General features: G+C 37.3%; 1 protein-coding gene across 3 annotated transcripts; it reads right to left on the bottom strand.

Annotated features, from left to right (window-relative positions):
* Positions 1-969: 969 nt before the first annotated feature.
* Positions 970-27,586, bottom strand: RASSF9 (Ras association domain family member 9). Of its 3 annotated transcripts, none has more exons than XM_054632142.2 (2): positions 27,220-27,586; positions 970-4,680 (listed from the first exon to the last, which is right to left on the bottom strand). In XM_054632142.2, exons 1-2 carry the CDS (start codon positions 27,264-27,266, stop codon positions 3,405-3,407), a joined length of 1,323 nt encoding a protein of 440 aa, XP_054488117.1. In that variant the 5' UTR covers positions 27,267-27,586; the 3' UTR covers positions 970-3,404. The 3 variants fall into 3 exon arrangements, with proteins under 3 accessions (XP_054488117.1, XP_077034887.1, XP_077034886.1); XM_077178772.1 differs by lacking the exon at positions 27,220-27,586 and adding an exon at positions 26,857-27,074; XM_077178771.1 differs by lacking the exon at positions 27,220-27,586 and adding an exon at positions 26,618-26,850.
* Between the last annotated feature and the right edge of the window lie 357 nt (positions 27,587-27,943).

Here is a 27,943-nt window from a genome sequence, read left to right as displayed (position 1 = left end):
CTCAAATTGACCTGGCAACGTGCAATCACAGCCCAGAAAGCCAACCACATCCTGGGGTGCATCACAAAGAGGTGACCAGCAGGTAAAGGGAGGGGATTTTTCTCCTTTGCTCTTGTGAGATCCCACTTAGCGTGCTGCATCCAGATCAGGGCTGAACACAGGCTGAGTTGGGGCTGTTCATCCTGGGGATGAGAAGGCTCTGGGGAGACCCTATAGCACCTTCCAGAACCTTATGGGAGCCTACAGAGAACTGCAGAGGCACTTTTTACAAGGGCATGGAGTGACGGGATAAGGAGGTATGGATTCAAACTGTAAGAAGGTAGGTTTCCATTAGGTATTAGGAAGAAGTTCTTTACTGTGATAGTGGTGAGACACTGGAATAAGTTGCCCAGAGAATCTGTGGATACCCCATCCCTGGAAATGTTCAAGGCCAAGCTGGATGCAACCTTTGTGCTACCTGGTGCAATGAAAGGCATCCCTACTCATGGCAGAGGGTTAAACAAGATGATCTTTAACGTCCCTTCCAACCCAAACTATGTTATGATTCTATGAAATAACCGCCCTTCTGATTTTTGTTTCATTTTACTTTGAAATTTTACATTTCAGCTTCCTGGGTAGAATTTGTCTCTCCTCTTATGCAGGATTTACTTGAGCTGCCTTTTGTCAGTAAGTGTTACATAGTCCATATAAAATTTTATGAAATAAAACCAAATTTGAAGATGGATATGCCAACTGGCTTAATGGAATGCCAGGAAATGATCCAAAGATTTTTATTGAGTATTTTAAATTGTGGGAATATTTAACTAAAATAAAATATTAGCTGTGACAAAGGAGGAAGTAAGGAGCATAAAGGTTCATAAAGAATACTTTTAGCATCCTAAAACCAGGTCAAACAAATATATGGAAAGTGTAGAAGCAGATAAACAGCAAAGAGTGCACACAGTCTTTAATCATCTTGAACATTCTGAATTCTGAAAGAAAAAAGTTTATTTGAGATATCAAAGTACAAACTTCAAATAAATGCTTCAAAACACTGGATTTTTAATATTGTTTTATTTTTTTAAGAAATACTCTCTCTCAACCTATTTTACCTATTTTCTTCTTAAAACACAGTGATACTCTTAAGGCCTAGAAGTTGCAGAGAAGGTACAATCAACCACCAAGTGTGGATAAAGATCAGTTGAGAGAATCTGCACAAGTTCCTATGAGCAAAATAAATCTAGTAGAGTATGAGTGGAAATTAATTTTTTGCCCCACGGGTCTTGTACTAGCCTGCACAGCTGTGTATATTACTCTGTTTCAATTCTCTATCCTCTAAGTAATTATATATATAAAAAATGACTCAATAGAAATTGTAGCTATTGGTAACTAAACTCATAAGAACTCATAGAATACATTAGTCTACTCTCAGCATTCAGAGCTCTGGGCTTAACTGCTTTTAAGAGTGATACCACAGAGGTCAACAGATGCAGAGTTGCGTTAATAAATTATTACTAAGATAATATATTTCATACATCATGTTTCCATCAGAAGCTGATGAGTCTAAATATTACACATTATTATTGAAGCATTCAAATAACATTGCTTAAAAAAAAATACAATACAAAATATATTAAGGCAACTAGCATGCTTTGCTGAAAGAGAAACTATTTATAATAGCCAGGATTAGGAAAAAAACCCACAACAAATAAACCACAAAAATTTTCTTTCTTTTTCTCTTTTTTTTTTTTTTTTCTCTGCATTAAATATGTGCTAATCAGCAGTCCTAGCACTTTGGTCATTTTAGAAAACACATGGTTGACAGACAGGAGAAGAAAATTAAAGAAAAAGAAAGCAGTGTATCTGAAAGAATTTAGGAATTTTACATTTACACCTTCTAGGTACTGTCCATTTTCTTACTTTGCAGGCTGTTAATTCCATTATTGCTTTGAATTTTGCAGAACTGAACTTTGTTCAGAAATACTGTAATTATTTCTCCATTCAATTCTTTTAATCAAAAGTATTAAACAGATTGATCTGCAATATGAACATGACAACCCAGATATTATGCATGTGGTCTCCATTAGCATAGCCTCTAGCAGAGAGTTAGAAATCTTATTTGGTAACTGAGACAATTAAATTCTACAGCTTTGTTTTGGACTTATAGCAATATGCTGGAGAAGGGTTTGAGATAAACTACTATATCTTAAAGGAAAAAAATTGATTTAACCACATAGATTTAAAATTCTTATATTTTGCATTCCTTTTTTTTTTATTTTACCTGGAGCCCAATATTTTATTAACTATATGAAGGGGATCAGTTTTAGTTGTATCCCAAAGTCCCTACTGAGGAAGCAGGATTTACAGGTTCCTGCACCAAAACAGTACAAGATGGGATTTGAAAACCTACTTGCTATATGAAAATAGTTGCTGGCTAGCTATTGGGAAACAATGTCTAGCCAGAGACTAAAATGTCTGGTTCCTACCTGTTGCTTCTGCTATACTTTTTTTTGGTAGTCATGATTTCAGGAGGCTTAAGACACTGGATCCAACCGGTGAGATAGGCAGGAGAAAGTCTTGCTGAAAATGCCCCTAGGGTTAGGTGTGAGCCTGGGATTTCAGCGTCTCGCATAAGCAGGACATAAGCAGTCCTGACATGCCTGCTGGCAGGAACTCTGTGGACTTAAACATCACTGGGGCAACTACAGGGTAACAACAGATAAGTAGGGGGTTTAAGACTCTTAAAAGCAGATAAAAGCTGCTGAAAGAGAATCAAAATTAAAAACCCATATGTGGAAGGTAACTTTTAAAATGGGACTTAGGAGTTTTTAAAAATATCATCCTGATATTATATATAAACTAAATTTAAAAATACAGCATAAATGCAATTATATTTCTTCTGTTCTACATTATCATAAAAACTATTTTTAACAAATTAAATGCTCAAGTATAATATCTTTTACAGCAGCTTCATAGCAAGGAACTCCATCTGTATAAAGCTAATGTAACAGAGCAGAAAATCAAGCTCTTGGTCTAGTTTTCTCTAGTCTCTACTTCACGTTCCTAAAAAGTTAGGGAGATGTAGGAACAGACCCAAAGACCAAAGGATACGAAATCTCCAAACTTTTGGTCCAAGAAAGTCAGAATGCTCCCATTTCACCGAGTATCAACATTACAAAGTATAAACAGTCTGTCTTGATGTAGCAAAGTCAACAACTTTGCACCTTTTACCAGTTAACCCATTCTAGCACATAGCATTCTAGCACAAGTATACTATTAAGGACATAAATAGACACCCTTTACTTTGCTAAAGCAGTGCCACAGCTTTAATACCTTGAAGAGCTTAACTTTCAAGACAACAGGTTTACTAATTCTTATAAATATCCTCCAAAATAAAATTTTAAAAAATGCGTAACTGTTTTCAACTATGTTGACAACAGTACCATGTCCCCTGCAGTTATTTCAGAGTCCTGACTGTGTGTGGAGCTGATTCCAGTGTCAGAGTCTGTATCGTTTATGTCCAGATTAGTCAGTCTATGAACAAAGTCAGGAACAGCAATGCTGTTACTGGAGATGCCACTGCCCTTGGATGGCTCTTCATTTAAATGAAGCCTAGTTTCAATGTTGTCCTTAACATGTAGTAAATTAAATTCTTCTGTAAGAAGTTCATATTCTTTTTCCTTCTTTTGAAGCAGTGAGTCCCTGTATGTAAGTTCTTTCTGAATGCAGCTCAGGTATGAGTTGATTCTCAGACCATCTTTCATACTTTTTTCCAGCTCGTATTTTACACTTTCCAAATCTGAGGTTTCCAGTTCAGCATTAGCTGCTCCTTCTGTGCGAACAGACTCTCCATTTTTTTCCATGCATATACCATGTACTTCTCTTTCAATTTCAGCACACAGGTTCTCTATTAATTGTTTGTGGTGTTTCAGTCTCTCTTCAACCTGTAAAATTCCCTCACTTTTGCTCAAATAGTCATGCATCTCTTTTTGATCATCTGGCCTACTCCCCTGCTGCTCAGTCTCACTTGTATTGATCATTAAATACGAGTCCTGCACATAATTTTCTCCATCATTTGCCACACGATCTAGATGGAATTTTGCTTCACATTTTTCAATTTCCATATCTAGTTCCTTCATTCTAAGGACTTGTTGATGAATGGTATGATCTTGAGAAATGATCAGATGAATCAGTGTCTCCATATTATCTCTCTCTTGCTGAACACTGTCCTGCTTAAGCTTGGCCAGTTTCCGGAAAGTCTTCCTCACAATTTTCTTTTGCTTGTCTATTGGCAACATCTTCATGTAGTTTGCTGGACTGAGGTCCCACTGCTTTTCTACATTTTGTACTACCTTGGCTTCAGCTGTCTTCCACAATGGAAACGAGAGGAAAGCATCTGACTTTACCAATACAAAATGCAAATTAGCCTGCTCTTCCCCCCAGGCCTTCCAAAGTCTCAGAATCTTTGTCAAGGGAGGCAGTACTCGCTCCGAGCCTCTCCATTTTTCTACAATGCAGTAATCACTAGGTTTTCCAAAAAGGACCTTTTTCTCTCCAAATGTTGTCTGATGTTCCTCAAGCAGTGCTTGAATCACCTCTGAGCAAGTTGTGCGCTTTGTCAGGCCACATACAATCTTCTCCTCCTGGCAAACCCAAACCACAATCTCTCTTTCATTTGATGCCATGTCCTTGCTGGGAGATCTGGAAAGCAAGAAGAGACCAAGTATAAATTACATATCAATGGCAGAGACAGTATGAATAATTACTATAATTTTGATATGACTAACACATTGTAAAACTCCTGTATTGTTGTACAAGGCAATATACTTGCTTAAATTGCATGAAGAAATGTCTTTGGATTAAGTAATAGCTTTAATTGACTACTGCTTTAATATTATTACTAGTCCAGCTGAATGAGAATCTCACAAAATGTCTTTTATCAAATCTTGGTTTTGTATACCTAGTAAGAGTGCATTAAAGTTTGGCAAACTGCATTACACTTTCAAACTGACCTAGGACAGCATAGCTTTCAGACCTTCATATTTGTTCTCATTACAAAGACTGCCCAGACACTTCTAAGCTATTAGAAATGGCTTCTGAAGGGAAGAATGCATTCAACATAGATGGACTGAGGAAAGACGACTGAACACCACCAATGAATCTGACAAAGGATAAATCTATAGCTCTTCTGCCACACTTGCACCTACACAAGCATAAAAAAAATTCTTTTCCTTTTTTTTCACTAATAAGCGTCAAGAAATTTGTTGCTCTTCCTGAAGTACCAAATAGCCTGAATTCCAGTGAGTTGTGAGAGAATATCAGCTGCAAAAGAATACATACATTGGTCTGCATTTTATTTTGTTATTTGAAATTATACAGAAATGCAAGAAAAGGAAAAAAGTTATTTTATTTAGTTGTTTATTTACTTGTTTGTTTATGAATTACAATGAATGTGTTATTAACCTGGTACTTCCTTATACATTGAGATATCTAACTCCAGGTTTCTGAGATCCCATTATGGTTTCTGTAGCTCCAGTGCCTAGACAGCAATTCAGTTGACCAAAGGCTGAAGTTCACTTCACAGCTAATTCTTCGGTTTACCCCCATCTGGTCCTGGACTGCTGTGGGCCAGTGTTGGCAGAGTTGCCTGGATATTCCTGACCTCAAGACTCCACTTGAATAGTTTTCTTCTTGCCCAGACCTGATGATTTCACCTCTCGCATAAAATGATAAAACAGTAAATTCCCTGAGGAAAACATGTCTTTGGATTTTCTAGTGTGCCTTGCAGTTAATTTGAATAAATGAGGTTTCACCTAGTCTGACAGAGAAAGCTGAAAAGGAAAATAACTATTCAGACCATATTCAAAGGGTGCAATAGAGCATGTTTCCATCTAGGACTACTTATCACAGAACTTTTTTTAGTCCTCCTTGTAGTAAGCATGGAGTTTTATTTGCCTTAATTACAGCTACACCCTATGATTAGTAAAGCAATCCAGCTTGTTCGTTTTTCCTAATTATTACACAACATGACAGACACACTGCAATCCAATAAATTGAACTCAGCTCTAGGTGCCACTCTGACCAGGAGGCAAAAATCCTTAAAAGAAAGGAAACTGCAAATGAATACTAATAAAACTGACAAGTGTAAGTTTATTAGTATTATTGCACAGGAGAGCTCTGTCCAAGTACATTGCTTCAGGTCTTGGAACATTCTCTGAAAATGTGTGTTTTGGTAGATGACTCTGAGTAATAGCATCATTTTCCCTCTCCAATAGCTCCCCCTCACAGATCAGCATTTTACAATAATTATTTTTTGAAACTGGTGCTCAAAAAGTTAATAATGTTTTCATAGGCTACTTCTCAAGATATGAAAGCACATATTGCAGACACAGAAAGTGGCAAAGTGGCACTAAGAAAGAGTAATATTCAAGTCTAAGAGGGGGGGGAAGGAATGGAGAATGATACTAGATTAAATGGCATTACTGTGAAGTATGTCACACACTAAAAAATCAATATCTGTAAGTCCTCTGAGATTTACAATTTGCAGGATGCTATATTTTTTCTGTTAACAGATTGACAGTTAAGCAAAATGCAGGTAAATAGCCAGTTGCAACGTAAGTCAGCTGTGACTAAAAATAACTCATTATTTGCTTTACACTACAGATATGAAAAGGAAAAAAGCAACAAATAATTTATTATGCATAAAATTATGCAAAATTAATCATGAAAACTACAGTGCCTCAAACCACGTTCACTACTGATGCCTAAATAATTGATTTACAAATTCAACTGTATTACTAGTCATTGAATTTAAATTTACAGAAGGACTGAAAATAAAAAGAAAAGAAGCATAAAAATATAAAAAACACCATACTGGGGACTCTGAGGCAGTAAATTCAGTCTGTATCTTTCCTGATTTCTTTTGCAATTAAGAAATACATTTCAGGAAATGAATGTTGTCTCTTCTAACATTCTTCTGAGTCTCTTAGGCAATTTGCTTTCAAATCAAAACTATTTTTTTTTCTTGCTTTTGTTTGATTGGCATATTTTCTCCTACTCAGTATTTTCAGTACGTAACTGATTATGTGCATTAAGCAGAAGCCTACTGTCTCTTCTGGCTCCTTTAAAGTTTTCTTATGAAGCCAGTTTCTCTCTGTGCTATTAGCAAATATTCAGATAAATCTGCAGACCCCCTAGACATCCCATCATTACTGTACTGATAAATTCTTCCACTTATATTTTCTTATACAGAATTCCCAGAGAGTTCAGCAGGAGTTAAACAAACTTCTGATGGAAACACTGTATATTGTAAAGCAATCTCCACAGGATCCCTGAAAACAATACGGATGTAGAAATAAGATCTTTAAATTACTGTTTTCAACACTTTTCTAGCTGTTTATCGCCCCCTGTAATTTTTTCAGTTATGATGCCCAGAGTTTACATTCAGCTTTCTTGGGGAAGGATTGTTCTTTATTTTGCCTATAAAATGTAACTTAGTTGCACAATTGGATAATGTATGCACATGCAGGTACACAAAGAAATCAAGCAGCTTATACATGAAAATAAGTACTTACAAATATATAAGCATATAATATATATACCTACATCTTTTAATTATGTGGTCATATTTTATATTTTACAGAAAAGGAGAGAAGAAATTAAAAGAATTTCTGAACATTTCTGTAATTCTTGGATCAAAGCAACATGGCAAAATATAAATTCTTTCCTTAATTCTTCTATGTATTTGTCTCAATAGATATTATCTTAATTTTTATTCAGTCACTCCACTCAATTTTTGATCTTTACTTCTAAGCAAAAATAATTAGCCAGACATTTATAATCTTACGTTGTCATGGAATTCTAATATATTCTAAAATATCAAAAGTGGTTCTTTATTATCTTCCACTAAAAATGGTAAACTGGAATCTTACCATGGACCTTTCAAGTAAAATGTATTGTATAATTCTTTTTTCATAGTTAAAATTCAGGTAGTTCCAAACAAAAATGAAATGTTGTTGTATCAATCACAGAATACCGATTACTAAAAACTTGCTTTCAGTATGCAAGAAGATGCCAGTACCAGGAAATATCTTTTGTTAAACTGCACATTCCTCATAGAAAGTGAAGAGCCGATTCTGCATTTATGAAGTGGAATTCATCTGAAAGTTAATATTTCAGTATAAATTCAACATCAAAATTCCTCTTCATTAAGAGAAGAGAGAAGACTTCCAAGAAGAATCCCTACTGCCTAGCCCATCTTTGATCGTTGGGGACCATCATCAGAGGAAACTATTTCTCTCTTTCATTAACTATAAGAGACTTATGTGGCCACCTTCAATCAAATAGCTCACTTTCAGGTAGTTGAAATCAGGTGAGATTAACCCAATCAGATTCATTCAGGTGAGATTAATTCAGATTCTGGTTTATCTGAGAGAAATGTTACAAAAATGGTTACAGCAGCAGTTGATTTAGTACAGACAACTAAATGTGGGACCTACACATCATAATTTCACAACTTAGTTTAGACCTTCACTGTTCAATTTAGCCAGTAATATATAAGGAAATCCATTAATTCATTTCAATACTAAGAAAGAGATCTTGAATAAATTTTGGTCATTGACGGGAATTCTTTTTTTTTTTCTGAGATTCAATACTAAAAGTTTTAATCTTCAGGAACAAGATCTGCTTTTAAACAGTCATTTTAACTGAGAGGCAACCTTCTCATATTTACAGGTTCCTTGAATTTCCTGTCCTGCAGTTTTGTAAAGGACACAAAAGAACTAGCATTTTTAATAACCTAGCAATTAATAGGAATGTAACAGCCGAAGTGTTTTTCCAGTTTAAATGTTTGGCTTTCCTGACGACCACAATAACAATTTCTTCAAAACTAGCTAGGCAACTTATATTTTTTCAAAAATATAATGCTGCAGTAAACAGGCTTCGTAGCTTTCAGCTCTGTTTTGAAGTCTGTTTCTTTGAATTGATCACTGAAGTGTTCTGCTTATACATCTAAGATTATAAAGTCTTGATGATAACAACATGCAAGTCTATATTTTATTTTACAAAGCCACTAATTACTTAGGACCCGATGGGAATTTAAACTTAATAATGGTCAAAACTACATTTCCCATGTTTTTGTTTGCTTTGTTTGATTACTATTTTCATGCCTTCTGCTCCTTGTTTCTCTTCAAGATGACCCAAAGCCCCATCCCAAATCACGCTCTAGACCTCACACAGTCTTAATTACACCAGCACAACCTGAGTGTTATGTGTCAGATATATAATTTGTTAATTTATTCTTCAGGCCTAGGGGAAGGTAATACATTCCAGCAACGTATAGACAAAACAAAAACATTTACTTATGTCACACAAAGTCAAAATATGAGATAGCTTAAATGCTGGAAGGGGCACTTTTGATATTCACTGACTTTAAGGTATGTCTGGCCCAAAAATATAAATATCAAACATAATTGTTTGCCTTCCTGAAACTGTCTCCCTAAATATGTAATATATCAGTTTTACAACCAATCATACCAATCAAATAAAGGGATCCCCCTACTTTTTATAGTTTCACCTTCATATGTACAAGATGCTTTTTTTTCTAGTCAAATTTCTGCAAACATTCTATTGGAACTAGATCACTTCTGTATCATATGGTTAGCAACTTAATGCAGTGTTTCTGAAATATAATGGACACTTAAAGAATACTTTCCCTTTGTTGAAAAAAAGCATAGATAACCTTGACTCCCTTCACTGCAATAAATTATTTCTAGACTTCCCCACCCAAAAAAAAAAAATTAATTCCTTTTTCTATATTACCATATTTCTTGACATACCTTCTGTGAAAATAAATCAAACTGATTAACTGATTTTAAAATACTTTGGAAACAAATTCAAACATGAGATTATGTTTATGACCAAAACTTTTACTAGTTGTCTCCTCCCAGTCATTGAAATAATTTATATGGAATATATGTCAGTTGGTGAAAATAGATAGCTCACCAAGCAATATATTAACCTTTTCCTTGAAAATGCATAGAACTCCTAATCATTTATAAATTTTCCATCAAAGAGCTCATGCTAGAAAGTAATTTGTGTAAAATATCTTAGTCATTCTTTCACTGATTTTTTGGGAAAATCATGTTTTATTGTATGACAGCCTAAGCCCTCTCGAACAGCACATGCAGTCTAATCTGCAACAAATCAGATGATAATTGTGTTTTATAACTGACAGACTGCTGTGGTGGGGTCCTCAGCTGACCAGAATATGTAGGTATGCTGCTGCTGTGACCTTCCCAGAGTGAGATCAAAATGCTTCTAAGCTTTAAGCAAACCCTACATTATGCCAAGATACCACCAAGAACAATTCACTTTCTTCAATGGAGAAGACAAAAAGGCTCTAAGACACAATCTTGCTGCTGCCTCCTGTGTTCTTGCAGTGGAGCCCTTGCCAAGAGATTCAGGATCTGCCATCTAGGTGCTTTCCTGGAGTCCACTAAGAAATGTAACACTTTCAGGGAGACCCAGGCAGGGCTCTGCTCCCCGTGTTGTTCAGCAGTCCCTCTGTTCTTCCCTGAGCCGCACGCTCCCAGCTCCTCAGCAAGAGGTTCTGTGCCACGCTGCACAGGGCCTCCCAGCCAGGGCCTCCCAGCCAGGCCTGCTCAGTGCCTGAGACACCTGCTCTCCTTTGAAAATGTTGTGACACAATGGCACATCTCATCCTGAGAAAACAAGACACACTAAGTATTTAATAACCTAGTGTTTTCAAGGAGCTGGTCTTTGAGCATGCTGCTGGGGCACATACATATGCCTACTGGGAAGTATGTGTCTGTGCTATGGTCTTTCTTCAACATCCACAGATGCTTCTTCCATGTGAAGGGCTCAGAGAAAACTTGCCTTGTTTTCCTGCAATTTCTAAAAACCTTGTTATCTCAGTGCCAAGATTATTAATCTCTGTTATCTCTTAGATCTGAGCTATAACTATCATCAAAGATAAGGTATCAATCAAAAATGTGATGGTTCTTAATTATATAACTACTTGCTGGAAATAATAAGCCAATATTACAATATTACCTACTTCACACAAACGGCCTATATTTGTAGCATAGGGCACATGCTACATGTAATTTGAGAGCTTCTGATACCAGTGACTCCTATGTGTCAGGGTATATAAGGGTAAACTTCAGCCACAGAATCACAGAATATCTCAAATTGAAAGAGACTCAAAGGGATCATTGACTCCAACACTCTGCTCCTCACAGAACTACCTAAGATTAAACCATGTAACTAAGAGCATCATCCAGAAGCTCCTTGAGCTCTGACAGGCTTGGTGCCATGAACAAATCCTTGGAGAGACTGTCCTCATACCCAGCCCCACCTTCAGTGAAGAAACTTTTCCTAATGTCCAATGATTTTGTGGAAATGGTGTGGTAATGCTCTTTCTACCAAACCTCTGACCTAATATGAAGTCAATAACCAAATATGAAGTCAAAGTGTAGAAAATACATACAATATCACATACCATTTAGATAACACTGCTTTTATTGTTTTTATTGTATGTATTGCTTTTATTGCATTGCTTCTATTGTTTCTTTTCCAAAATCTCAGCATGTTACCATATATATGTGTGTGTATATATATGAGAATATGAGATAATAGATGAGAATTATGAGAGAAAAGATCAAAATATATTTTGGCTTTTTGTGATTTTTATCTGTGAAATTTGCAAAAATGTAAAGCTGTTGGGGCTGTGTTGCAGCTCTTGTGTGGAAGAAACTAACTTGATCCAAAGAGATTTTTGGAGGTGAATTTGAACATTAAAGGTATAGAGAATACACAGTCCATATGAAAGCTAGGGTCAGAAGTATATCAACCTTTCAGGAATAAATGGCTCATGTTGGAAGTCCATATTATGTTTATTCAGACCATCTACATTTAAACACCTTTTCTCTTAACTTTCTGCCCCCTTCTGTAAAGTTATTCAAAAGGCAATAAAGGCCAAATCTTATACTTGGTATGCCTCCTGCCTAAGTACATTACACACTTGTGAGTTTCCTAAGGGCAGCAATGAGGAAGTAGCTACTCTCTCACTACCCATTGAAGCTGGAATTATTCTAAAGCCTTAGGGATTCAAATGAGCCTATTAACCAACTGCATTACCATTCCCCTTCACAAGTCCCTAAAAACAATATTAATGGAGGCACAGTTAATATCCATGTCATTTAGGACACAGAAATTCCATACATGACGTGTCAGAAACTTGCTTCTTCTTCCCTTTTGCATCATGTGAAAGTCAGGGAAAAGGTCACCTGAAGGGTATCATGGCAAGACAGAAGCAGTACTTTAACTGTGAGAATAAAGCTCTCAATACAGATAATCAGGAAGACTTGGAAAGAACACCACAGAACTTCTGAAAACAAAGTAATTATTATTTATAGAGAGAAATAAACTTCTCTCTGCCATCTGCTTCTGTATCCATTTAATCTTGCTCTATGATAAAACTTCTCCCTTTACAGAAATGTACATAGGCATTTACTAAAAATAACAGAAAATTAGGCATCTTGTGAGCCAGTGATATTTTTCAAACATACACATATACATGGTAGTTTGGATGCTCTAATTGAAATACTTCAGGTATTTGAAAGAAGAAAAAAAATTAAAGAAAGACTATTTTCATAACTAGCTAGTTATAACACTTTTTTCCTGGTATAAATTTAATGTTCATTTTTCTGTTCTTTTTTAAAGGCATAAATTTTTAATTCAGCAAAATACACATACTGTCTGGAAGGTTCTATGAAGCATTTTAATTAGCAACAGCTGTTGCAAATTATGTCCAACATGAATTAAAATTTATTCATATAAATTGTATGTAAAATGTACTTAAAACTACAAGTAGGTCCTTCATCTCTTCTGCAGAGAAATGCCATCACCTTAGCTACTGTACAAAATTGCATAACATTACAATTCAGCAACGATCTGTGGTTGAAACTCCTGTTCACCCAGACACTTTATACTACATTGATGCTCTATGTCAAATTTCAGTGGAATAACTTGGAATTGCAATGGGATAGTATTATTTTTTTATAGAATGAAAACATGAAAGGTATGACAGTTTAAAGAAAATAATTCTGATAATTATTTTACTGCAAATAACTCATTCACACCAGACTGCTGCTGACTTGAGATGTCAGACTTTGGTAAAAATCCCATGGGAAATCATGCGCTTCATTCTAATAACTGTACTGCATGGAAACAGGTGTCTGAACAAGGACCAACTGTTAAGAAAAATAAAAAAAAGGAAAAAAGCCCTGATAGTACTTTAAACAGATAAAAAGGAAAATAAGCAGCCAAGAAGAAGGACCAACAAGGGCTGGCAGCAATAATTCTATCATCTGCTAAGTGGATGGATAGCAGAGTTTGTACTACAGAGAAAATAAGCCAAGAAATTGCACCAACTCAGGATACTGCACTAACAGAAGACAGCAGTAAGAGACACTGTAAGAGGAATTATACACTTTGTTCACTAGATAAGAGCGGTAGTTATGATGGATTAACCTGAACACTCCCTGCTGCTCTTTTGAATAATGACATGACTCTGTGTCTTTGCTACAATGGCCAATATTATTTTGCAAAACCTCATTTGCAAGGGCTGAGTGCAGATGTTCAGCAAAGCTGACCAAAATTTTACTAGGTCCTCCCCTTCACTTATTAGCTCTGCCCCGTACCATGTTTACACTTCCAATCACAGGCAAGTGCAAAGGCTGCAGTGGACACTGCATTTGCCCTTGCCCTTTCCTCCTGTCTTACCTCTGAAATTTTCCTCTGCCCCTAAGGGTGCACATTCTCTATAAATTACACCTGCTTTAAATCTGCCTTCCTGTCAGACTAATCATCATTTCTCCATTGTATAGTCAAAGTCATAAGGTTGGTGAGTGGATATTTGTCAAAAAAATGTTTGGAATCCCAACAAGCATGGTGTGTGCACAAAATGTCATGACAGGTAACACGTTTATCATACCAGGCCTGTATTTGGAGTAGCATAACATAGTGGAGGGGGTGGTTTGAGAAACGAAGAGGAGAACAAGCTGGCCACCAAAATATTTTCCAAGATGAGTAACAATAACATCAACAATTTACTTTACTGGGAAAACATGCTTTGATGTGTATGGTTCAACTGCTACTGAGGAAGCAGCTGTTATACAGGAATGGAAGATCCAGGAAAAACTCCAGAGCCAAAAAAAACACTGACATATTTAGTGATAGTAATTCTTTAGATCATGATGAGGGGGATGGGAAGACAGGCATTTTCAAATTCCTCAGTGTTAATGAGCAACATGAGAAGTTTAGAAATATCAATACAGTAAATACTGCATTTTAATTTTGAGCAGTGGGTAGTTCTCACTAGTGAACACATGAAAATGCCACTGGTACTTTTCATCTACCACAAGAACTTTGCTACATTGCAAAAACACATTCCTTTAAATTGCTCCTGTGTTTAATTTAAGTGCCTAGGCATATTTAAGCACTGGCTACACTATACAAATTTCATGGAGCTCCTATTAATAATGTACAGAATGTGTTTAAAACTCCATCAATTTCAGTAGTTTAGAGGAAGCAAAATAATTTACAGCTCATTTGGAACACAGGCTTCTAAACGATAGAGTTGCTGTTAAGTTAATAGAAATTTGTGTTATCTAACTTCTCCCATTAGATTTTTTATAACAGCCTTTTAGAAGCACCCTGCTTGTTTATGAGCTTTTGAGATCAAAGAAGTTAGGGGAATTCCAAGCATTGAGAGTATGAAGGGGTTTTTTGTTTGGTTTGGTTTTTGGTTGGCTTTGTTTTTGTTTTGTTTTTTTTTTTCCTTTTTTTTTGTGGTTCCATGAAATTTAGTTCAGGTTTTGTTGAAAGGCAAAAGTGTACTGCCTCCCTCCCTGCCTTTGTTGACATTTTGCTCAGTGAAGAAACAAGCACAAAATATTCAGAGGTTGGGTCTGAGCTGCCAAAACATGAACAAAGCATACTATATGTAGACAGATGATAACAATGCAAGTTAAATAATGGAATAAGATACAGACAAGGAAATAATAAGACTTCATGCTATTTTTCCAATACTCCCTGATCTGAAGGAGGCTGGGATAGTTACCTTCTTATGAATCCTTATATGCCGTGCATGTTTTGCACCTCTTCTCTGCTTCTGGTGGCATTCATTGCGAATGCAATGTCCTTGGTTTCTTTTTGCCAATCCTAAGGTTAAACTCAGGTTCGGGCAGCAAAATAAGAAAAATACTCATTTGGGTTCTATGGTGTCAAGCAAGAATAGCAGCAATGCAAAGGGAATGGCAGAGAATGGCCAGGAGCCTGGAAAGGAGACTTAGGATTGCTCTTTGTGCTACAGCAAGCCTTTAGAGCTGTTCAACAACTTCATCAATCATTACCCTTTCCTAACTTCTCAAAATCTAATGATTTGTCAACACGGCGTTTTTGTATATCATAAGAACCAGTTTAAGTATCTCTCTAAGTTTGCTAGGAGGAAGAAAGACAGGATGGCCTTTAATATTCTCCTATATGTACCGCAATCAATTTTACAGAGTGAACCACCCCACTCTGAAACTACATTGCATGATCTTTCTCATTTCATTTGCTTGCAATAAATAATTTTGAAAACATCACCTCAAAGGATGTTCTATCAAGACTTAATTTACAATAAATTCTTTCTTTTCTTTTTTTTTTCTTTTAAATTTCTGCCTCAAACTTTCTGAAAAGCAATTCAGTGACAAATGTGTTCCATTACTTACAGTATTTGAAGAGCTGAAAGGAAAAAAATATGAGATAATGAAGTGGACTCTTATATAAATGTTCATTCTAAAGAGCTAAATTGAGTACTAGATAAATAATTATGCTAACGAGAAGAGTGGACATAATTTTTTTAAAAAGAAACCCGAAGCATTTTTGCTGTCCATTGTCAGACTGAGAGATTTGTGCAGCTCATGCTTTCAAGTAATTTTCTAAAATTGCCTATCAATGAATGCTTCAATATGTAGTTAGTCAGGCACAGGCTGATAGGGTCTCTGAAATATAACCACATCGTCTCTAAAGAAGCTACTGAACAAATGAAATAAATTGTTAACCTCACCAACTGTGCTCTTCCCAAGCAATGGATATGCAAAATGAGGGCATAGGAGATTGCAAAACTAGCTCTAGCCAGCTGAGCAATACAGGTAGGAAAGGCAAAAAGGGATGAATTGCTATCTGGAAGCAAGTTTAAAGCTGGAGCATAATGATTACCAAGAGTAATGAGAAATTTATTAAATTAATGCAAAGAAGAAAGGTGTAGACAAGAGAGACATACAGAGAATGATATCTAGTAGCCCCCCACCCCATCCCAATTTTTAGCTGTAAGAAGATGAAGGAAGATGAGTGCAGAGGAAAGACATTCCATGTGATTCAGATAAAAAGCTATGTGAATCCTAAAATATTTGAACAATTGTGGCTTAAGCCTAAAACCTGTTCTATGACAGACATAATGGGTTCAGATAATGTGTTTCCACCTGGGTCCATATGAAGAGGCTCATAACCATGTCAGTCGTCCATCACAACCCTCCCACTGGAGCTGAGCTTCTTGTCTGATCTCCAATGAGTCATGATGAATTAAGCCATAAAGATAAAAGCCTTGTTAAACCATCCAAGATAGCCATCCAAATGTGAGTGAACAGTTTAGGAAGAAACTTCAAAAATTTAATGCAGCTGAAAAGGTGCTAGCTTCTGGTGAGAGAACTGTGATGAACAGGGAGAGTAGATGCAGGCCCAAAATCTTCAGTGGGCACAGTGAAGCTAAGCATGGCTACATGACTGTGACCAAAGACCAAGGCAGGACCGAGAAATAATGGTGCCAGTCTTGTAAGACACATCCGTGGCAGCATAGTGATTACCCCAAGCAGGCTGTGACACCAGAAAGACACTACAAACTACTTGTTGTCATTGGTTCACAGAAAGTCACAGTGAGTCAACATTCAAATTAATCCTATGTTTCCTTATTTCACATATCCAAATGTCTTTGCAGGTGGGGATCCTGTCAACATATGAGTAACTCAGATGGCTTCACAGCACAGGGAGGATAAAAAAGCCTTTTAACAAGGTACTTCATAAGCTGAGTGGTTACCACAGTGACAGGTGGATGAAGGCATGCTTCCCTCTGCCATGTGAACAGCTCTGTCATGTTGGGAGAAATACACATTTTTAGCTTTCTTTTGTGACACGTGCACATTCTGTTTGTCACTTCTGACAGGCTGGTGTGTACTCAGGTTTGTAATATGTAGATGCATAAATATACCATCTACGGAAGTGGCTATTTTTACATTTATTGATTATAAATACAATAATTTGGGGTTTCTAATATATTTTACTGTATGTATGTGACAGTACATGAGCTATACACATGCATTCTGTGATCACATCTAACACAAGCTGTCATAAATTCATTTTATGCTGAATATATGCCTACCAGGCACAAATGCTTTAGCACAAAGAAATATGTTTAGCATGCATCCAAGTACTGAAAAATTTCAGATGCTGCTACTTAAGTTCAACAAAAATTAATTTGATTCAGTGTATCCATAGAAAGATTCATTCTCTGCTACACTGGTCACTTGCCTCACTTAAATCCATATAAGAGACAGTACTCAGTTTTGTCAAGACACAGAAGGTACTAAGGCATTGCAGACACGAAATATTATAACTTTCAAGTATCTCTTTTGCTGCTGTAATTCATAATGCTCACTTGGACATCTCGACTTCCACAGAAAGTACTACAAAAGAGTTGAACTCCTAACAACGGGGTTTGCTGACACCAGCAAGTTCATCAGGAACTGATCTAAAGCAGCCAGAAACATGAACAAAAGGGCAGGACTTAGATGCTGTTAGATCATTTCCAAATGTTCGCTGCATAAAAAACCAGAAATATTAATTAGTACAGCAACCCAAAACCTGATTCCCTTCTCTCCCTGAAGCTTTCAACACTAATCCTTGTCCTTGTGTAACTGTAACTTAAGCCAGTAGAAAAATGAAGCAGTTTCAAGATGAAATACTGAGAGAATTTCCGTTTAGAATAACTTCACAAGACTTTCCTGAATAATGCATAATGAGGGAAGCACAAACTGCATGGTGTTCAAGACCAGTGTAAGACATGATAGAAGAACAGGGGTCTGAGGAATGTTACCAGTCAGAATTAATAAATCCAAAGTTCTTAAAAATTGTCTTAGGTGACTGGAATTTCATTTAGGCACCTTCTTAAAACTAGTCCTTATTACTTGCATTTGTTCAGTATGTGCACATTTTTTATTTGTATCTTTTCTCCTAGGTATGGTACAAGCCTTTTAGAGGACACTTTTCAAAATTCAAACTTTTGATATATATGTCCTTTACCACCTTGTATTCAATTGCTTTTCAGGCTGACATTACAGAATTTATCTCCACATACTCTTGCAGGGAATGAACTCCCTTTTACAAACCAAAGCTATCCACTCATTTAAGTTCTCACTCTAATGAATTGATATCCACAGATGTGCAAAGCAAGACATCATAAACTTCCTTTGCTCAGCCCTTATGTAAAAAGAGTTTACAGGACACTGAATTAGCAAATGATGAGCAGACAGTGAATATAACCAGTTCTGAAAACTGTGGTTTATATGTCTTGCCCAAAACTAGGTAGGAATTTTGTGGCAGGGTCAGGGAAGACATCCATGCTATTAGGATGGTTCTCCCTTAATCATACATATCTACCTATAATTCACCTCTCCGTTCATGGTTCCCTTTTTAATTTCCAAAATGAGTGGTGCAAAAGATGGTTAATAACCTGCTCTACAAATCTGAGCATGCTCCATGAAGTGATTGGGTGGTGCTCATATCATCTACCTTAAGCTATTTAAAAATGTAGATGTGCAGTCAAAGATAATTTTCTGACCTTCCTCTGTAATCAGTGGCATAAAATAGGCACCTCCAAAAGGGTGACTAATCCCATACTGACAGCCTGTCTAAGACTAAATGAATTGCCCTCCAGAAGTGTTTAGATGTATCCATTAACTACAAAGAGTACCTAGATGACAAGATACCTAAATTTTCAGTAGGCTTAAGTAGAGTAAGATGGAGCCTGACATTTGTGTTTCTCTGTGTACTTGAATCTCAGGAGCAGTATGAGTGTCAGCAAAAGTACTATGACCATCCACAACTGCAGTTCCAAAAATATCTTAGATCTTTGCCAGACACCTGTAGGGACTTCCACGGGTAAACAAACACTATTAGTTATCTACCTAATCCTTAAAGTACCAGGAGTCTGGGAAAGTGCAGTAAAGTCAATACCAATCCTAGACTGTCGTTATGAAACTGAATTTGTGCAGGGCTTTTCAGTAAAGTGGGATGTTAACAACAAAGTGGCCCCAAGAGTTACAGGCAATAATCAAGTTAAAAAAGTATACCCAGTGCCTTAGTAATCAGTCCAGAGGAAGTCTGTCACCAGCTAATGTCCAAATAAAACAGCAGTTCAGAACATCAGTTTACCAACCAAAACAGCAGCAGATGAACAAGATCAATACAACATCCCACACTTATAAATATCACTAAACCACTCTTTGATCAGTGAGCAAAATCTGGTAACTTCCTATGGCAGATGAGGTATACTTTAGGTCATGAAAATGGTGTCCCAGCTCTTACTCTGAAAAATGTTGTAGCTTTAAAGTGCTTTCACAGTGGAAAATACCCTCTGTAGAAAGAATTCCTTTGAATTGAAGGAGGTTGGGGAAAGCAACGTAAGATGTTCTACATGGATGATGGAATCTATTAACACAAAGCAAATTGCATGTTCAAGACCCAAGGGCAGACTCTCTTAAAAATTAGTAGTCTTCACTCAACTGCATTATTCCAGTGAGGTCATACACCCTTACAAGCTAAAGTAAGGTAAGCACATTTATATCTGACCAAAAAAAGAGGTCTATTAGAATATTAAATTTTCATAAACCTGATTTTTTCCTTGCACATGAGAATATTATGCTTTTGCATATTTATTTTAAGCTTCAATATTTTTGTGTTATTAAAAGGAGGAAAAAATAAAATCTTCTGCTTTTTAATAGAGATGATTCTATTTACCATTATGATGGAAAATGTAACTCGGAACTCTTTACATCAATGAAAGAGAGCAAATAAGGGTGAAGAATAAAGAAAGCAACTTAATCAGATTCATGATTTTGACCTTCGATATAAAGAAATTATATATTATATCCACAGCAAACACTGTCTCTATAAACACGTTTTTCTCCTATGATTATTCTGCAACTTACTAATTAATGTGGAAAAAAGTCATAAAAAAGCAACCACAACCCAGAAAAACAGAGGTTTACATCACCTCCAAGATTACAACATAGCCTGGCTTCTTCTAATGCTGGTGCTCAAAAATGCATGTCTAGGAACCATCTAAACTACAATTTAAATGTCTCAAACTGACACTGGAAAAAATGCACTTGCACTCAGGCATACAGGAGTGGGAATGAAACAAGAAAATTGGTGAAAGAGAAACACATCTTCAAATAAAGGGTATAAATAAAGTGCATAAGAGATGTACCAAACGTATACTAAATTTTTTTCTTTCAAGTTTGATGTCTTTTGCTCATTAACACATTTCATGACTTATTATTATCATATTATTACATACAATTACATGACAATTTATTATCATTACCATCAAGAACCTTCCTTTCTGGTTTGGTGTTTTTTTTTTTTTTTAGTTTCTGCAGGTAATTTTCTTTTCTTTTGTTCACTTCACAAAACCACCTCAAAATATATTAAGATGCCCATGGCATTTCTTTATTTATTTCTTTCTCTTTCTGAGACATTAAAAGCCTCTTTACAAGATATTTTTAACATTATGGAAAATTTTAAACCATTGAAAAATTCCTCAGAAAGATCACAGAAAAGCAAACCTAAACAACCCACAGTGTATTCTCACTTTCCTGCATGGCATCTATGTTTAGTGGACTGCGGAAGGACTAGAATAAAAGAACTCATAGATTCTATTCTTACTTCTCCCACTAACTGGCTTTCACAGCCTCCACTTCTACACATTTTACACTGTCTAGTCATGTCCTACTTATTTTCCTGAGGCATGTAAATATTAACACCCAAATTACTGCTAAGGAAAACTATGTAAGCTTATCGGGTGTTTGAGGTCACAAAAAAATTGGTATTATCACTATTGCAACACCTGCACCGTAAGTGTATTTCTGGCTTGGTTAAACCAGGAAAAGGCAATGTGGTTAATCCCGGAGCCTATTTGAATCAAGTTCCAAAAACGTGCTCAAAAAAGTATTCTTTTGGACAAGGCTTCCTGAAACTCTCTTATCTGTTTTGTCCTGTGTGATACCTGAGGAATTGGTAGCATGGAAACACTGTACAGAAGAAAGAAAGTCATCATCTCAAGAGTACCATAACATGTAAGAGAAACAACAGAAGTAACAATAATAGCCCAGTTACCTATGCACACAACTGGGTCCCAGCATGTCCAACATTCAGTCCTAGGCTTTACCTAATATGTGGTCTTAACATTTTTATATTGCATCATCCTTTCTGCCACTATTAATAAGGATTTACCAACATACTAAATATAGAAGCTGGATGGACTAATTAAGGCTTGTACAGAATATGAGATGTTAATGTTTTCAAATAATAGTGTTTCAGACCAGAGTTTTAAATTGTTATTATTACTCATATAAAACAAACAAAAAACTTTTTTTCTGAGCATAGGTAAATCAGGAGGTACTACTCTGTGATTATCACTGACTTTCATTAAAGTTAATAGAATTTTAAAAATGCCCAACTCTGAGATTTACTTCTGTCTACTGAATTAATGACATATTTAGCAATGTGTCTTTCTTCATGCACAATATCAGTTTTTCAACAGTAAAACAGGAAAAGACAACTCACCAGCAAGATTTTTCCTATTTTTAATCTTTCACTAAAAAAAAATGGGAGTTTTGTCCAAAATGTATCTCTCAGCCTGACTCTACACTATATTAGTGTTTCAGATTAGCTTCAACTTAACTGAAGTCATGCTCTTAGGTGGTGTAGTATTACACTTCTATTACTCGTTTTATTTACTCCTTCAGGATGAAATTGCTGTCTGCCCTCCTGGAATAGTAGATAATTAACTCTTTAGAAATAAGGTTAGTGTTTTGCTAGACGAAAAGCTCTTCCTGAAAGTGAAATGAACAAATATGTACAAAGATTATTAGAAAATGTGTGCAACCATTTTGACCCCTGAGACTAAAGTTCTAAGGAAGACCAGAAAATAAATTATAATGTATGAAATCTAGCTCAAAAAAGAACAACTTTTAGAATTATTTGATAGTTCACTAATACATCTCATACTAAGAAGAAAAGTTAAAAAATTAAGTAAAAAAGAATGAGTTCTACCATTACAAAACAAGCACCATCTTTTCAATCTAAAAATTTAACACAGGTAGCACCAATGATTCCAAAACTTTTATCTACCCTCTCCAACATACATACCAAATACCTTGTAGTCTTGTATCAAAAAGCACCTTTATAGCTTCATATAGACTTTTATCCAGGTGTGCTCATCCAAGAGAAGTATTAGACATCTCACATGATCCCATGAGACTTACAGTGTGGGTCATACACAGTTCATTCACACAAGCAGCTGATCTCCAAGAGCTTTACCAGTCCAAACCTCAATGATGAGCATTTTCAGTTTTACTTCATCAAGGTTTAAAATGTACAGCGGCGTACTCAACCGTAGGTAGAGCAGAAGAGATGTTCAGAGCAATACACAAATCACCAGGCTAACTAGATGCAATGAGAAACTACTGGAGGGAGGGAGGGAGAAAGGGAGGGATCATGGAAATGCTAAGTCAGTATCAGATAGATGAAGTCTCTAATCTAATTCATTACCCCGCACTGTAATATATAAACTGAGAGAATAGTTGAATGTGTCTCTCACTGGGGAGGGGCCTCTGACTGTCAGGACAGGAAGAACTCCCTCTTCTATCCATAACATGGGATGGGGATACATGGTCTTTCTTTCTACCTCTGAACCAGAGATGAGCTGATTAAAGAAAAGCAGAATTAAAGACTAGGCAAGGTAAGTCTTTCCCTCCTACAGAGAAATACTAACTTCTGTGGCAGTGAGTAAAAGTGGAAAACAGTGAAAATAGTAAACAGTAAAAGGTAGAAAAAAATACAGGAAGGAAAAGCAAAACCAATAAACACATTTAAATATTAACAGATTTGTAACACAGTTGTTTAATCATGAAACACTACTCCAGGTTCAGAATTGTTGCAGGCCAACAGAGCGTACAAACTTTTGTAGTAAACGTAGGACCAGCATGAAGTACACTGGCAAAATGTATTTCTCAAGCTGTTGAACATGACAGGACAGTCCTACAGCATCAAGATGGATTATGTGTACCCTCTCCCTTTCAGGATCCCAGCTACAACACTAATGAAACAGTAGAGATTCAACAATTTTGTCTGAGGCTTATGTGCAAAACCCAAGGAAGTGGGTGCGATGAAAGAAACAGCAATGAGGTCAGTTTTTGCACTATGGCATAGGTCCTTGAAGTATTTAAATAAACCTAAAGACCCATTTTCAAAAGTGATCAAATCTAGCACCAAGAGCAGAGAAGTCTTAATCCTACTGAAAGTCAGTGCAGTATAAATTCCTGTTCTGCTTAGGAGCCAGGAAATCGAATACCATGTGAAACCCTGGTATCTAAACACTGCAAGCATCTGTGTTCTGTATTTCTCATATTTGGATAGGGAGCTGTTTTGTCTTTGTGCAGAGAAATGTGTTAGATCAATACTAGACCTTATGAGCAAAGAACTCAGAGCCTTTTCTCTTCCTCCACCCTCAGCTAAGCATTTCCTACCCTCACTGCACTTCTGAAGTGTGATGTGAGCTGAGCATTCCTCTCACTCTCAAAGTAAGCATCTTTAAGAGATCTGCATAAAAATAAATCTCCTTGAGTTTATTCATGTTGCAGAGCCTTAGTCCTGCAGGAAACTTTCACTTTTCCTTTGTTGCCTTAGAGGGTACAACCTGTCCCTGCTGCGCACATTTGGGTTTGTTAGTGGGTGGAGTGTCTTGGAAGTATTGTTCTCTTGGGGACATAGTGACAAGCACATACACATTCTGGGGACATGTGATTAAAATATTCTTTTACAAAGAATACTGTAAAAACTACTTATAGCTCTTGAAAAAGATATCAAAATATCACTATTGTCTTTCTTGCCAAGAAACATATGCTAGAGTCACAATCCTAGAGGTCACTCCCCTGAAATCAAACAAGGGCTTAAGTGATCTACTGGCTACATGGGCTTTGTGCTGTCTCTGTATTAGTGACATTTCAGAAGCCCAAGAGAGTAATACTGACTGAAGATCTTTCAAATGCTAACAGTAGTTCAGCACAGGCTTTGTCTTTCTGAGGTTTAATCTCAGTTTCGTTCTCTAAAGACTGGTGGCATAATGGACAACGTCCCTTGCCTCTTGCTCAGACAAAGACTCAGTTAGTGTAACCTCTTTGTTTAAACTCTAAGGTCTTAGGGGCAGAGACTGACAATTTACAATCTGGATGTGAAGAGCCTACTATTAAACAGGGACCTGATCTGGAACCTCTGGGCAATGCTGCAAGACAAGCACTAATTACAGTGGTGTCATCTTGTTATCTGAGCAAATGACTGTAACGCCTTCATTTTCCTTCTGGCTCTCCTTCCACCTACCTTTGTTACCTCAACTTAGCTTTATGTCCTCATGTAAACAGAGATTTTATTCCCCATTTGCTTATCTTACAACTTTCAGGAGTTATATTTGCATGTAGCAAATGGTCGTTGAGAACTTCCAGAGAAAAAGAAAAAAGCTGAGTTTCCCAGAAATGTGAATGAGCACTAGGCCTATTTTAGAAAGCAGCTGCATAAAGATATACATTTGTGTATGTCCCTTTTTGGTCCTTCTTTACAGGTAGTTAGACAAAGTAGTGAGCCACAAGTTTTGACTCTCCAACTACTGGCCTAAACACAGTGAAGGATTTTAAGCTCCCTTCTCAAGGTTTCAAATGAGTTGACCAAGATACACTTAAAATAAGAAATAATTATTACATAGCTCTTCAGTCATACTGCAAAACCATTTTACTAACTGCATAAACAAAGTTTCATTCTCAAAAGTCAGTATCAAAGCTAACATTAAATATGCAGAAATTTAAATATCTGAATAGATAACGACACATCTTAAGAAGTATGTAGTTTGCTTTGTTCTTGACCCCCTCCCCCTACACTCCTCTGGTCACACAGGCTCCTTATTGCCACAAAACCTCTCAGCCATTAGAGGTGTTTATTTATTTCTGGGAATGTGAGGATAAAATGAATAGAAAGTCCTAGATGAACCAGTAAAGGTTCTTTTGGTATTTTAATTTTTATTGCTTATTTAAAGCTTTGGATTATGACTTTCTTTTCCTGAGGAATAAAATGTCACATCAGCAAACATAATGAGATTGATGCAATTAGTGTGAAGATATTGTAAATACCCAAAAGAGAAACAATTTCACCGTTGAACACAGTGGAACTGTGCTTTGTGATTTAATCCTTATTCACGTAAGTGATTACAGAAACAAAACTTCTACTTTAAGACTAATATATTTCCAGCTCTATGGGAAAGCAATTTCATAGAAAAGTTCATGTCCACCTTTCTAGATCTTCTACACAAAAAATGGCCACATGAGAATTATATCAAAGTTTTACTGTTTTCAGGCACATTACCAAAATAAGCTGTTTAGTCGTAAACTACAATATTAATAATTCTAAAATAGTATCCAATTTTTAAACATTGACTATTACAATCTTTCTAATTTATATTCAATATAATACACTAACTTAATATTTTTACACAATCCCAGCAAATACAAGCCCCCCCCCCCCCAAATAATTTTCAATATATCAAATGTGAAAACCAAAAGCCAAACATGGAAATGGGACGTTTTTACAAGACTATTTAGAGTTCAATTACATTCCGCATAGAAAAGTTCATCCTTTGCATTCCTTTAAATACAAAGTAAATCTTGGTGAGGAGCACTAGGCAAAATGGGGATGAGATTACAAGTGATTTTAGAGTTTCTCATTGAGGCAATGTAGCAGCTTGAATTCCAATCTGCTGCAAGGCAAAATTCCAGTGACCTGTTTCTGTTCAACTTTAGCTAGATGGGCTCAACCACTGTATATTCCATAAGGGTCTAAGCAAATTCACTCCTTAAAAATCTAGTACCACCCTAGCACCTAACATGATTACATAACCTTCCTTCTTTTTGCAGCCCGCGTGTGGGGCATGTGGAAGCATGTACGGCGTAAGGGGCAAAGTCCCCATAAAGAAACTTCACAGTAGCAAACCAAAGGACCACAGCAGTCCCTCTGAAGAATTTTCTCAGCAAAAAAAAAAAATATATATATATATATATACAGTACAAGTCTATCCTGGACTAAAGGCTAAACAAAACAAAACAAAACAAAATAAAACAAACAAACAAAAAAAACCAAAAAAATCATCATCCCCCCGCCTCCCCACGCTGAGAGTTCGATGCTCTCCTACCTCCCAGGCTGACAGCGAGCGGACAAGATAAGGCACGGGTTTGATTCGAAGGGATTGCAGGCTGCCGGTCAACCTCCCAGGGCAACGGGGCTAAGGCGCGGGGCCGGCAGCCCGGCCCTCCCGTGAGAAACTCGGGGAGTTTTGTCCCGGGGCGGGGGAAGAGCTCCGGGCTCCCCCGGCCGCCGGCGGGACGCGGACGCGGGGCTGCAGCCGGTTCTCCCGGCCCCGGCGAGCCTCACCTCCCCAGCGCGGGGCACCGCCGCTGCTCGCCTCGCTGCAGCCGGGGAGGGCTCCACGTCCGGAAGAGCTCCCTCCCGCTCAGGGAAAATGCTGCCCAGGAGTCAAAAGAGCCAGAGCGAAGAGGGGCATGGCAGGTCCGGGGGAAGGGGGCCAGGGAAAAGCCCCTTCCCTCGGCACACGCCGGCTGCCGCTCCCCTCAGCTCCCCCGGGCCGGCTGCCGCTCGCAGGTGAGCCCCGGAGTTCAGCTGCCCGGAACGGCACGGTCCGGATAACACATCCTGCCCCCAGAACCAAACAAAAAGTGTAAAAAATAATTCATCCATAGCGCCCTACCTTTTCCTTCGCATACCCACGCACTTTACCTGTTTTTATGCCGGGTTTTTAATAAATTCCTTCCAAAAGGAGCCATGATCCCAACGGCATAACATCAGCGATCCCAAAACAATTCGAGGGTGTTCCCTTCTCCCCTATTTTTTTGCCTGAGCGCCTTCCAGCTTGTTAATAGTCACCAAGCGTAGCGATGAGCTGGAAGTTGTGCAATTTACTGCTAACTTTGAACTCCAGCTTGTTGCTGCTGCTGCACCTTTGGAGTCCTGCCCAACTGCGAACTTGAAGGAGGTGTTTAGAAGCAGGAAAAAGAAAGGGGAGGGGGGGAATACGCACTTGCTCCTGTGATGTGGAGTTATGCACAGAACTTGCTAAACTTTCAGCCTTGTCACCCTCAGGGCAGCAGGCAGCAAATGGGAAAGAGGGGGCTTTGCTCCCGTGTGGAACTCCGTAAAGGCGCACACACACACACACACACACACACTCACAAAAGCTCTGAAAACTTTCCCCGGGAGGCTCCAGCCACTTCAGGTCAAGTCGCTCAGCTTAAACGCACGTTAATGAAGGGCAAGCTACAGTTGCCACACCAGTTCTCGGTGCATAATAACCTGCCTTCTCAGTACCTCAGTACTTCTTCACAAGGTGTTGAACGAGTACGGGGAAAATGAAGGGAAAAAGACCGCTGTGGCCCCTCTGTTCTTCCTGGACTTTTAAGTAAACGAGCTATTTGCATGGAAGCCTTTACAGATTAAATGCACC

The sequence above is a fragment of the Agelaius phoeniceus genome, chromosome 5 (genome assembly GCF_051311805.1).
Source record: "Agelaius phoeniceus isolate bAgePho1 chromosome 5, bAgePho1.hap1, whole genome shotgun sequence".
Lineage (NCBI taxonomy): Eukaryota > Metazoa > Chordata > Aves > Passeriformes > Icteridae > Agelaius > Agelaius phoeniceus.
The sequence above is the reverse complement of the archived record's forward strand: the minus strand, read 5'-3'. Positions and strand labels throughout refer to the sequence as shown.

What these genes read in the sequence shown, in the direction of transcription:
- RASSF9 (XM_054632142.2), bottom strand. Translation starts at nt 27,266, where the DNA reads ATGGCTCCTTTTGGAAGGAATTTATTAAAAACCCGGCATAAAAACAG. An exon ending in AAAACCCGGCATAAAAACAG is followed by an intron (nt 4,681 to 27,219) that starts GTAAAGTGCGTG and finishes CTTGCTTTCCAG; the next exon opens with ATCTCCCAGCAAGGACATGG.